The sequence below is a fragment of the Oncorhynchus gorbuscha genome, linkage group LG16, assembly GCF_021184085.1.
Source record: "Oncorhynchus gorbuscha isolate QuinsamMale2020 ecotype Even-year linkage group LG16, OgorEven_v1.0, whole genome shotgun sequence".
Lineage (NCBI taxonomy): Eukaryota > Metazoa > Chordata > Actinopteri > Salmoniformes > Salmonidae > Oncorhynchus > Oncorhynchus gorbuscha.
In genome coordinates, this window is record NC_060188.1 from 34,611,950 (window position 1) to 34,624,756 (window position 12,807).

Below are 12,807 nucleotides of genomic sequence, written 5' to 3' on the forward strand. Positions count from 1 at the left end.
CTTGAATGAGTAGGTGTTCTATAACTTTTGACCGGTAGTGTAAATGGTGGGATAAATATGTATTTTTATTATGGAGAGTAAATAATGGCAGTGGCAACATGAGTTATATAAATAAATATTGATACCAACAAGGTTTCATTTAGTTGTTCATGTATAATGATTTGATTCTGTTTTTAGAACAATAATTTCCCCCTGAGTTGCATTTGCTCTATTGTTTTCATTTATGTTGGTGGCTTTAAGATGGTATGACCATCTAACAGTGGCTTTATTAGTAGGCCCACAGTTAATAGTCCTACAATTATTAGTTATTATGTAATGTAGCAAGTAAACTTTAGCTAGTATACTGTCTTGAGCTTCAGTATCATAGAATTAGGAATTAGAATAATTTAATAGGATCTCTATGATCTTTCTCTTGCGTGACCAAGAACAACATGAAACGGATTCAGATGACTTCTACATTGTTAATATCCAAAAGAGGAAGTTGAGTCACAGGCTCTCTTTCCATTTCCACTGAAAATCGGAACATCCGGCAGAGAGACTTAGAAAGTAGGAGACAGGAATCCCGGTGGCCTTTGAATGGTGAAACGTCTAATGCCCCACTTGCAGACTGTTGACCAATCACATTCACATTGTCATGCGGTTGCTAAACTAATCGCCACGCAATCCCTTATTAAAAAAAAGGGTATGACGCCACGTTCATGTGCTAGTTGGACCTATGAAACTCGGACAACTACAACTGCTTGTTGTAATTATACACGTGCCACATTCAACGATTCAGTAAATGGAACATTTCAGAGTTTCCTAGTTCCAAATAGCTTATGAACACAGCACATACAGTACCACCATATGAGGTATAATACCCATAAAACCTTGCAGTGAAACAAGGGAATGGTTCCAATCGGTTTCCACTATACATTTTTCACATAGGAAATTTAAAAAATACTCTGTGACGTTTTGATAACCGTGTCAATCTCTCTAGGACAAGATTATTTTTTATCAATACATTGCACATAGCCTGTCTTCTCTTGAGAGTCAGGTCTGCCTTCGACGGCCTTTCTCAATAGCAAGGCTATGCTCTCTGAGTCTGTACATAGTTAAAGATTTTCTTATTCTGGGTTTACAGGAGGCGTTTCTGGGTTTACAGGAGGCGTTTCTGGGTTTACAGGAGGTGTTTAATATGTTTACAGTAAACCCGCCATGTCAGGCTCAGCTAGCAACATGGATGGAAATACAAGCGCAATAGAAAATAGCTCACTCACCTAACGTAGTTATCGGATGTTCAATGGAAGACCTAATTTTGGGTCTTTCACAGTGGTCAGTTATTCTGCCACTGTGTTCACTCATTAGGGCCAAATAGCACTCTAGTTTGTGCCGTTTTTTGGTAAATTCTTTCCCATGTGTCGAGAAATTTACTTTTTATGTTCTCATTATTTGGTTGGGTTTAATTACGGTGCCATCCTGAGGCTCTGTGGGGTCTGTTTGTGTTTGTAAACAGAGCCCCAGGACCAGCTTGCTTAGGGGACTTTTCTCCAGGTTTCAAAAAAAATATTTTGAAAGGTCATCCAACTCGGAATTCCAATTCGAAAATTCGGGCATCTTTCTAGAGCCCCGACTTTCCGACATTCAGATCACTGACGTCATGATTTGAACAGTTCTTTTTTTCGTGTTCCCAGTTGTCTTGAAAGAACCATAACTGTGGCAGAGTTCTAATAAACTGGCCCAGGTTAAACCGGTCCATTGTGGCTCGTCACGTGACTGGGTGAAGTCGGTGAGGGAGGAGCGCCTAGTTCAAATCAAACACATCTGCGCCGCTTGGTTATTTTGTCAACAAGGCAACATTATCCAGGCTTCAGAAACATGCCCGGGAATCGAATGCAGTAAACGTTCAGCCAGTGCAGAACACGCTACATTGGCGCCCGGGCGATATTAGTCGAATCTCCTCGTAGATACGAGTCTATTTGGACTCCCGAGTGGCTCAGCGGTCTAAGGCACTGCATCTCAGACGCTCGAGGCGGCACTACAGACCCTGGTTCAATCCCGGGCTGCCATGATCGGGTGTCCAGTACAATTGACCCCGCGTTAGATTGGGGGTTTTGCCTGTAGAGACCGTCATTGTAAATCAGAATTTGCTAAAGGCTAAAATAATTTACAATTCAACCTAATTGGCTGACCTACATTCCCCCAGTCAATCTGACGATTCTCATTGGTCGCCGGAGATTTGTTTTGTAGCTGGTGACGTGTTGGTACCGCCTCCTTAACCAGCGTTGTAAACAAACCCTGGATAATATTAGAAGTTTAACCTCGCACCACGAAAATATCCTATCCTTAAAAAATTACTCGGAGTAGCTACAGTTCTTTTAAAATTTTAACTACAAAATACACGAAACGGTTTCATCTCAGAGAAAAACTTGCTCCTGTTGTCAAGTGTGAGAGACCGAGAGAACAGCTGCAAGACGATTTTTGTTTGTTTGGTTTGGATCCGTCCGATGGTTTCTTGCTGAAGAAGTGACAAAACAAGCTATCCCCTAGACGATTGAGCAATTTACCGATGCATCTCAGTTGACCTATCCAACGGTAGTTTTCTGGTCACATATTCGTTTAAAATTAGGTCTTCCATTGAACATCCGATAACTACGTTAGGTGAGTGAGCTATTTTCTATTGCGCTTGTATTTCCTTCCATGTTGCTAGCTGAGCCTGACATGGCGGGTTTACAGTAAACATATTAAACGCCTCCTGTAAAACCCAGAATATGGTTCAGTTGATAGCTACTAAACTAATGTCAGCATGTTAGCTAATCTCTCACGATAGCTGGCTAAAATTGATAGCTTGGTAGAGAGGAAGACTGTCGGTGAATAATTCACTGTGTGAATCGTTTTAGGGGAATTCTTGGCTAGCTGGTTGCTTTGTCAGAATGTGGAGCGAGTCAGCAAGGTTAACGTTAGCAGGCCAGCAAGGATCATAGTGATATTTTGCTTGTTGTTGTGTATGCCGTGACATTCATACTGCCCGTTATTTTGAAATTGCTCTAGCTACAATGATGAATTTTCACATGGTCATTTAACCGTTTTAAAATGACCCAAGACTTGAGTTTTTTAAAAAGTCAAATTTTCCCCATCCATCTATAGAGCGCTACTGACTCAGACCATACATAGTCGGTTTTAGCTGGTACAGTAAAGTAGGTCAATGCATGTTGTTCTGTCTGGTGCAATGGTCAGCGTTATCCTTGCGACGTCCTTACCCAAAACGTAACCCCTAACCCTTACTTAAAACTTTTTTTTAAATGTGAACTTCAATGGTGTAGGGACGTTCCAAGGATCGTGGATAGCACGGAGGATCGCTTGATAGCACGGACCCTGCTGTATTGTACCAAGAAGTGAGCTGCGAATTAGACAACCGAGGTAAAGTTGGTTTTAAATTCACACGTTCGGACATTCGCCTAAAGTTATTTAAAACTGTATGAATCAATAACTAATTCACTGTTTGTCACAAAAACATCAAATTTAGGTATGACTTATTCTGTAAATGTCTAGCATACTTTTTACAACCTTTGTTTTGAGAAAAAAAATCCAGTTTTGATTTGATAGAGGGCATGTAATCCATCTAGGAGGGCATCTGTTCAAAGTTCTAAAGAGTCTGTTATACCCTATTAGAAGGGGCTTGGCAGAAAATTCTGCATCTTCAGTCATATTAAATTAGATTACAGGAAAGTACTTGAAGGGGTCAGGCCTGACTAACAAAGATGACCGGTGGATGGCTCAAGAGGACCAAGACAACCAAGAGGATCAACATGGACATTCCACAGTGAAGAGTGAACCGTAACATACACTCCCGTTCAAAAGTTTGGGGTCACTTAGAAATGTCCTTGTTTATTTTATAGGACAGAAAATGTGCATCACATTTATCAGAAATACAGTGCAAACATTGTTAATGTTATAAATGACTATTGTAGCTGGAAATGGCTGATTTTAATGGAATATCTACATAGGCCCATTATCAGCAACCATCACTCCTGTGTTCCAATGGCACGTTGTGTTAGCTAATCCAGGTTTATCTTTTTTTTTTAAGACTAATTGATAATTAGAAAACCATTTTGTAATTATGTTTGCACAGCTGACACCTGTTATTCTGATTTAAAGAAGCAATACAACTGGCCTTTAGACTAGTTGGTGCATAAGCAATTGTGGGTTCGATTACAGGCTCAAAATGGCCAGAAATAGACCTTTCTTCTGAAACTCGTCAGTCTATTCTTGTTCTGAGAAATGAAGGCTATTCCATGTGAGAAATTGCCAAGAAACTGAAGATCTCGTACAATGCTGTGTACTACTCCCTTCACAAAACAGTGCAAACTGGTATAACCAGGATAGAAAGAGGAGTGGGAGGCCCTGGTGCACAACTGAGCAAGAGGACAAGTGCATTAGAGTGTCTAGTTTGAGAAACAGATGCCTCACAAGTCCTCAACTGGCAGCTTCATTAAATAGTACCCACAAAACACCAGTCTCAATGTCAACAGTGAAAAGGCGACTCCGGGATGCTGGCCAAGGCAGAGTTGCAAAGAAAAAGCCATATCTCAGACTGGCCAATAAAAATAAAAAATTAAGATGGGCAAAAGAACACAGACACTGGACAGAGGAAGATTGGGGGGGGGGGTATTATTGACAGACGAATTGAAGTTTGGGGTGTTCTGATTACAAAGAAGAACATTTGTGAGATGCAGAAAAAATGAATGGAGGAGTGCTTGATGCTATCTGTCAAGCATGGTGGAGGCAATGTGATGGTCTGGGGGTGCTTTGGTGGTAGTAAAGATGGAGATTTGTACAGGGTAAATGGGATCTTCAAGAAGGAAGGCTATCACTCCAATTTGCAACGCCATGCCATACCCTGTGAACAGCACTTAATTGGAGCCAATTTCCTCCTACAACAGGACAACGACCCAAAGCACAGCTCCAAACTATGTAAGAACTATTTAGGGAAGAAGCAGTCAGCTGGTATTCTGTCTAAAATTGAGTGGCCAGCACAGTCACCGGATCTCAACCCTATTGAGCTGTTGTGGGAGCAGCTTGATCGTATGGTACGTAAGAAGTGCCCATCAAGCCAATCCAACCTGTGGGAGGTGCTTCAGGAAGCTTGGGGTGAGATTTCTTCAGATTACCTCAACATATTGGCAACTAGAATGCCAAAGGTCTGCCAGGCTGCAAATGGAGGATTCTTTGACAAAAGCAAAGTTTGAAGGACACAATAATTATTTTGATTAAAAATAATTATTTATAACCGTTTCAACGTCTTGACTATATTTCCTATTCATTTTGCAACTAGTTTCATGTATGTTTTCCTGGAAAACAAGGACATTTCTAAGTGACCCCAAACTTTTGAACGGTAGTGTACATATATACTGTGTATATATACAGCTCTGGAAAAAGTGAAGAGACCACTGCAAAATTATCAGTTTATCAGATTTTATTATTTAGAGGAATGTGTTTGGGTAAAATTAACATTTTTGTTTTATTCTATAAACTACTGACAACGTTTCTCCCATATTCCAAATAAAAATATTCTAATTTAGAGTGTTTATTTGCAGAAAATGGTCAAAATAACAAAAAACATGCAGTGTTGTCAGACCTTAAATAATACTAAGAAAATAACTTAATATTAATTTTTGAACAACACAATACAATTTAAAAAAAACTTTTTAACAGAAATCAATATTTGGTGGAATAACCCTGACTTTCAATCACAGCTTTCATGCGTCTTGGCATGCTCTCCACCGGTCTTTCACAATGATTTTGGGTGACTTTGTGCCACTCCCCAGATTTTCACTGATCCTCCACCAAATTTCACAGTGGGTGCGAGACACTGTGGCTTGTAGGCCTCTCCAGGTCTCACACTCACTGTGAAATTTGGTACATGTTTGGTTTTTGGGCTAAATGTATACATTATGATTTGCCTCTGAACTGTAAATGAACCCCTCTGCAATCTTTTTTTTCCAGTCTTCAATGCGATGCAAGACTGTTCAATGTGTTCTTTGCATCATCCAGAGAAAAATGATCTGACCAATTGGGTTTGTCTTGGTGTAATACAACAGTAGGCTATGAAAACTCATGTAGTTTCATCTTTCAAGACATTTAGAAGTATGAAACTTTCTTATCGGGGGTTATCCTTGTATTATTGCTCTGTTCTATTATCACGACTCTTATGTTATTATTCTACGATGAGAGATACTAGATACATACTATGATAGCAATTCACTGTAATAGGTACACACGTTGTATCTGGCACAAGTGACGTTTAAACTGTTTTCAAATATTGCATTTATTGTAATGTTTGACATTATAACATTGTGGGATGCCTTTTTTTTATCGACACATACTTTTTTTCAAATATATGCCTTTATTACTATATGATTTACAGTTGAAGTCGGAAGTTTACAAACACTTAGGTTTGAGTCATTAAAACGTGTTTTTAACCACTCCACAAATTTCTTGTCAACAAACTATAGATTTGGAAAGTTGGTATTCACATCTACTTTGTGCATGACAGTAATTTTTCCAAATTGTTTACAGACCGATTATTTCACTTATAATTCACTGTATCACAATTCCAGTGGGTCAGAACTTTACATACACTAAGTTGCCTGTGCCTTTTAAACAGCTTGGAAAATTCCAGAAAATTATGCCATGGCTTTAGAAGCTTCTGATAGGCTAATTGATGTCATTTGAGTCAATTGGAGGTCTACCTGTGGATGTATTTCAAGGCCTACCTTCAAACTCAGTGCTTCTTTGCTTGACATCATGTGAAAATCAAAAGAAATCAGCCAAGACTTCAGAAAAAAAATTGTACGTCTGGTTCTTCATTGGGAGCCATTTCCAAACACCTGAAGGTACCACAAAACTGTACAAACAATAGTGTGCAAGTATGCTTTCTGTCTCCTAGAGATGAACGTACTTTGGAGCCGAAAAGTGCAAATCAATCCCAGAACAACCGCAAAGGACCTCGTGAAGATGCTGGAGGAAACGGGTACAAAAGTATCTATATCCACAGTAAAACAAGTCCTATATCGACATAACCTGAAAGGCTGCTCAGAAAGGAAGCAGCCACAGCTCCAAAACAACCATACAAATGCCAGACTACAGTTTGCAACTGCACATGGGGACAAAGATTGTACTTTTTGGAGAAATGTCCTCTGGCCTGATGAAACCAAAATAGAACTGTTTGGCCATAATGACCATTGTTATGTTTGGAGGAAAAAGGGAGAGGCTTGCAAGCCGGATAACACCATCCCAACCGTGAAGCACGGGGATGGCTGCATCATGATGTGGGGATGCTTTGCTGCAAGAGGGACTGGTGCATTTCACAAAATAGATGGCGTCATGAGGTAGAAAATGATGTGGCTATATTGAACCAACATCTCCAGACATCAGTCAGGAAGTTAAGGCTTGGTCGCAAATGGGTCTTCCAAATGGACAATGACCCCAAGCATACTTCCAAAGTTGTGGCAAAATGGCTTAAGGACAACAAAGTCAAGGTATTGGAGTGGCCATCACAAAGCCCTGACCTCAATCCCATAGGAAATTAGTGGGCAGAAGTGAAAAAGCGTGTGTGAGCAAGGAGGCCTACAAACCTGACTCAGTTACACCAGCTCTGTCAGGAGGAATGGGCCAGAATTCACCCAATTTATTGTGGGAAGCTTGTGGAAGGCTACCCAAAACATTTGACGCAAGTTAAACCATTTAAAGGCAATGCTACCAAATACTAATTGAGTGTATGTAAACTTCTCACCCACTGGGAATGTGATGAAAGAAATAAAAGCTGAAATAAATCATTCTCTACTATTTTTCTGACATTTCACATTCTTAATATAAAGTGGTGCTTCTAACTGACAGGGAATTTTTCTATGATTAAATGTCAGGAATTGTGAAAAACTGAGTTTAAATGTATTTGGCTAAGGTGTATGTAAACTTCCGATTTCAACTGTATATCCAGAACTATTATTATAGTATTCCAGAACTGTAATTTACATGTAAATAAACACAACCCTGTTTTATGTTTTGAATATTGCAGCTTTGTGTGCCAGAGATGGTACCATTCCGCTTGTCTGGGGATGACAAAGAAGGACTTCAACAAAGCCAAAATAGAAAATGATTGGAAAAGGGGCCTCTTTGCTGTTAAATTAGAGAAGTATAAAAAAAGGAATGTTGTGCCTTGTAACTACTTTAACATGTGGATCTGTTGCACTAAAATGAAAACATTGATTTGGCTTACAATTTAAGATTGTACAACTTTATGGTGACATTGTCTAATTTCACATAGAACAAATTGCGCTTGACATTAACATTTCTTTAAAGTTATTGCAAATAAATGCACATTTTCACTTTTTTCTGCAACAATCACTGAATTAGTTATAGATTTCTTCATCTTTAAATGAAATATTTGAGATTTTATGTATTTCTATCAAATAAAAACTGCAATTTCTACTCAAAGCAAAGGTTGTAAAAGTATACTAGAAATGTATAGAATAAATCATACCTAGTTTGATGATTCTGTCATAATCCGTGAAAACGCTATTGATTTTTACCATTTTAAATTACTTTTGGTTAATGTCTGATGAATGTCCAAATGTGTGAATATAAAACAAACTTTACATTGGTAATTAGACATGCATATGGCTAATATGTGCCCAGTCCTGTTTCCCACTCCTAATAAGACAGTTAGTTCATTATTGTGTGATTCATATTCCTTTTGAAAAATGTTTGTGACACTCTTGTACCATCACAAGGTGTGACCTGTCATGTGTAAATGGAGAGGAAATTAACATTTGAGTGCATACGTTTCTGCAATGCTGGCATTTACTTTTTTTGCAATGTTGGACAGGACAGACAGCCAAAAGTTATTGAACTTGTTTCTTACACTTTCATTTTCTTTTTCCAGTTTTCATTTGAAAGCCATGGGAATCATATGTTAGTCTTTGTTTGTGTTGTTTACCCAACTTTTCCTAACCCTATTTGGCAAATACGCCTACAAAAAATGCATTTTCTCATGGTTACTGCACGACACATAGTGAAGTTTAGGGTTTACTACAATCACATTTAGGGATAGACTAGCATTATGAGCACTTGTAATGCCCAATATCCCCTCTGTCTCCTCTCCTGTTTTCCTGTTAAGCGCTAAGTCACTCAGTTTCCCTCTCTATCTCCTCAGACATGGTGAAGCTGACGAAGGCTAAGACGTTCCAAGCATACCTAGACTCGTGCCACCGCAGGTACAGCTGTGTTCACTGCCGAGCACACCTGGCCAACCATGATGACCTCATCTCCAAGGTGAGACTACAGGGACCATTTATGGCTAGTGGGTTAAATTCCATATAGTTTAATATAGTTGGTTGCAGGGGTTGGAACCGGTTCAGGGAACAAAACCCGAAAACCGGAAAATAATGGTATTTTTCAAGGAACAGAAACTGAACCGGGAGCGAAAGTGATCCATACAGTTCCAGAACAGAACCGTTATTTTAAAAGCATGGAAACCGGTTAACATTATTTTAAAAAACAATTCTAGTCCCACAAAAAAACGCAACAAAGCAAGAGCGGGTCACTCAAACTTATTCCAGCGTCTGGCTGCAAGCTGAGAATCTTTGCCCCTCCCCCAGGAAAGGATGGATTTACTTTTTCATTGTCAGTTAAGGATACTATATGCCTAGTTATCACATTTCACTTTGGATTTAATTTTATTCTGGTGTCGCCCTGCACACACACAAGCGTTAGCTTGCTAGCTCAATGGGCATTCAAAGTTCCTTCATATAAACTGCTCCTCCTAGGTATAATTAATTATGTGGACTTAATTCAGATAATGCATGTCATAACAAGATGCCTTGTGCTTCAAGTCTGCTCCTCAACCCTCTCTTTCCTTAAAACTACAGATTTTGCATTGTCTCTCTCGCTCGCTCTCCCTGTCTTTTTGGCACATTTGAGTTCATTCTCTTTTTTTCTGTCATCCAGTCTTTTCAGGGTAGCCAGGGTCGTGCCTACCTCTTCAACTCTGTGTGAGTATCTTTACTTGTCATCCAGTGTATGACCATATAGCCTACACAGTGTACCCATAATTAATGAACAAAATAGTATCCCTTTTAGGTCCCTAAAACACAGTCCTAACTTAGTTACCGCTCAAGCCTCAGTACACTGTCATTATCTTGCATCTGCCAGGTTCTCCTTATGCCACTTCAGTGTGTTTACGCTAGTCCTGTAAGACATACAATGCACCCTGAAGCTTGTTCACTATCCTAACAGTGGAGGTCAAGTTCTGTTTTTGCTGTAGTTTGCATTTAGTAGTTAGCATGTCGTTTCTCAGCTGGTGCATAGCAAACTCCCCCTGATGTGGGGCTAAATATTAGGTTCTGGATAGAATTATCACTTTTCTTGTTAAAAAAATACATATAAAAGCTTACCTGGTGGGTCACCAGAAAATCTGATAAGCTTAGGTCAGGTCACAAAACGGACATTTGTGGCGGGGAACCATGGCGGTAATTGACCTGCGGTTCTTGTTCCTGGTGTTTTCAGGGTGAATGTGGGCTGTGGTCCTGCCGAGGAGAGGCTGCTACTCACCGGGCTCCACGCTGTGGCAGATATCTACTGTGAGAACTGCCACACCACACTGGGCTGGAAATACGTAAGGACCAGCACACACACATACTATGCTACTACTGCTCTATGTCTACACACTGTGAAGAATGAAGAACTCAAATAATATCCGCAATCCCCATCCTCAGAAAATGTGGATGTCTTTTAAGCTTGTCTACCATGCACTCCCGCCTCTTATCCCCCCCCCCTATCCCTCTTCCTACAGGAGCAGGCCTTTGAGTTGAGTCAGAAGTACAAGGAGGGGAAGTTCATCATTGAGCTGTCCCACATGATAAAGGACAACGGCTGGGACTGAGGTGAAGGGCGATGTTTTCATTGATGTTTCGTCCCTCGTCCGTTGTTCTTCCTGGCCTGAATGTGTGTCCCCTCACCCTGCGTAAGGGCCATCGGCTCTGTCACTCCGTCACTTCATACAGCTTTGCCAAGAATAGCATGTGATGTTTGTTTTTATACATATATCTATTTACACACTGAGTATTCCAAACATTAGGAACACCTTCTTTAATATTGAGTTGCACCCCTCCTTTTTACCCTCAGAACAGCCTCAATTCATTGGGGCATGGACCCCTAAAAGATGTTCAAAGCATTTCACAGGGATGCTGGCTCATGTTGACTCCAATGCTTCCCACAGTTGTCAAGTTGGCTAGATGTCCTTTGGGTGGTCGACCATTCTTGATACACACAGGAAACTGTTGGGTGTGAAAAATCCAGCAGCTTTGCAGTTCTTGACACAAACCGGTGCGCCTGGCATCTACTACCATACCCCATTCAAAGGCACTTAAATATTTTGTCTTGCCCATTTACCCTCTGAATGGCACGCATACACAATCCATGGGTTAATTATCTCAAATCCTTCTTCAACCTGTCTCCTCGCCTTCATCTACACAGATTGAAGTGGATTGAACAAGTGACATCAATAAGGGATCATAAATTCAACTGGTCTGTCTATGTCATGGAAAGAGCAGGTGTTCTTAATGTTTTTGTATACTCTGTGTGTGTGTGTGTGTGTGTGTGTGTGTGTGTGTGTGTGTGTGTGTGTGTGTGTGTGTGTGTGTGTGTGTGTGTGTGTGTGTGTGTGTGTGTGTGTGTGTGTGTGTGTGTGTGTGTGTGTGTGTGTGTGTGTGTGTGTGATCCATGTATATATAACTATCCACACACACTCAAAGGTTTTACGAGTTTTATATCAAATCTACCCCACTATTACGGGAGCACCTTTGTCAATATCGCTATATCCCAATGTTTAGTTCTATCGTGGTAGAGAATGAGCAGGTACAGGCTGTGTGAGTGCCAGTGAGTGTGTGAGTGCCAGTGAGTGTGTGAGCGCCAGTGAGTGTGTGAGCGCCAGTGAGTGTGTGAGCGCCAGTGAGTGTGTGAGCGCGAGCAAGGGTTTGTATACACTCGGGCATGTGTGAGTTGTGTGTTTACGAGTGTGTGTGTGTGTGTTGCAGTGCGACCACCTCCTTAGCAACCTCACTAAATCCTTCTCATGTAATCCGTGCATCGGTGTGGGATCGTAGTCAGCAAAAAAAACAAAGTTCTCTCTCATTAAGTGCAACTCACAGGGTTGAGACAATTAGACCGTTATGCAAAAACCTAGCGTCCTCAAAGGCTGTTCCCTTTTTGTTTTTAGGTGAATGTGTGCAAAAAGCAAGTTACCGTGCTTTGTGTGTGTTTTAAGACTTCATACTTAATGTTTGATGGTACAAGCAGAGTTGGGGGGGAAAAAAGTAATTACGTTTGTTACTATCATGTTACTATTTTATCTCAAATGGAGTATCGAGTGCAATACAGTAGGGTGTGAGTGCGCGTGGTTAAAGTGTCAGCAATATAACATTGGTCATGTTTTTTTTAATCCTTTAAAATGACAATCGATGTGTATTCAGTTGTTAATGACGTTAAAGGCTGTAGCATTACACTGTTTGTAAGTGTTTCTGTGCGATTGGCCCGTGTGAGTTTGAATAATGTGTGTGTAAATGTTTGGCGTATGGGTATTTTCTCTGTATTCTGCCTGTGGGTATGCATTTTATGGTTTGTGTGTGAGTGTGTTTGCAGTGGGAGTGTACAGTGTAAGATTGTATGATCTGATACAGTACTTGCTAGACAGTTAGCAAATGCTTTAGTTTGGGGGTAAAATCTATTGTTTCTGATGTGTAATTGGATATCCATTTTTACCTTATTTCC

The 12,807-nt window shown here is 40.3% G+C and overlaps 1 protein-coding gene across 5 annotated transcripts; it reads left to right on the forward strand.

Annotated features, from left to right (window-relative positions):
* Window positions 1-1,841: 1,841 nt before the first annotated feature.
* On the forward strand, window positions 1,842-11,212 carry LOC124000797 (protein yippee-like 3). Of its 5 annotated transcripts, none has more exons than XM_046307415.1 (7): window positions 1,842-2,640; window positions 3,303-3,399; window positions 8,057-8,185; window positions 9,194-9,312; window positions 9,988-10,031; window positions 10,546-10,654; window positions 10,832-11,212. In XM_046307415.1, exons 4-7 carry the CDS (start codon window positions 9,196-9,198, stop codon window positions 10,919-10,921), a joined length of 360 nt encoding a protein of 119 aa, XP_046163371.1. In that variant the 5' UTR covers window positions 1,842-2,640; window positions 3,303-3,399; window positions 8,057-8,185; window positions 9,194-9,195; the 3' UTR covers window positions 10,922-11,212. The 5 variants fall into 5 exon arrangements, with proteins under 5 accessions (XP_046163371.1, XP_046163372.1, XP_046163373.1 ...); XM_046307416.1 differs by having other exon boundaries at window positions 8,057-8,173; XM_046307417.1 differs by lacking the exon at window positions 8,057-8,185 and having other exon boundaries at window positions 3,303-3,374.
* The last annotated feature ends 1,595 nt before the right edge of the window (window positions 11,213-12,807 follow it).

Bases quoted from the DNA above. Each gene is read 5' to 3' on its own strand.
- LOC124000797 (XM_046307415.1), top strand. From the start codon at position 9,196: ATGGTGAAGCTGACGAAGGCTAAGACGTTCCAAGCATACCTAGACTCG. The intron at 9,313-9,987 runs GTGAGACTACAG...TCTGTCATCCAG, and splicing joins ATGATGACCTCATCTCCAAG to TCTTTTCAGGGTAGCCAGGG. The intron at 10,032-10,545 runs GTGAGTATCTTT...TGGTGTTTTCAG, and splicing joins GCCTACCTCTTCAACTCTGT to GGTGAATGTGGGCTGTGGTC.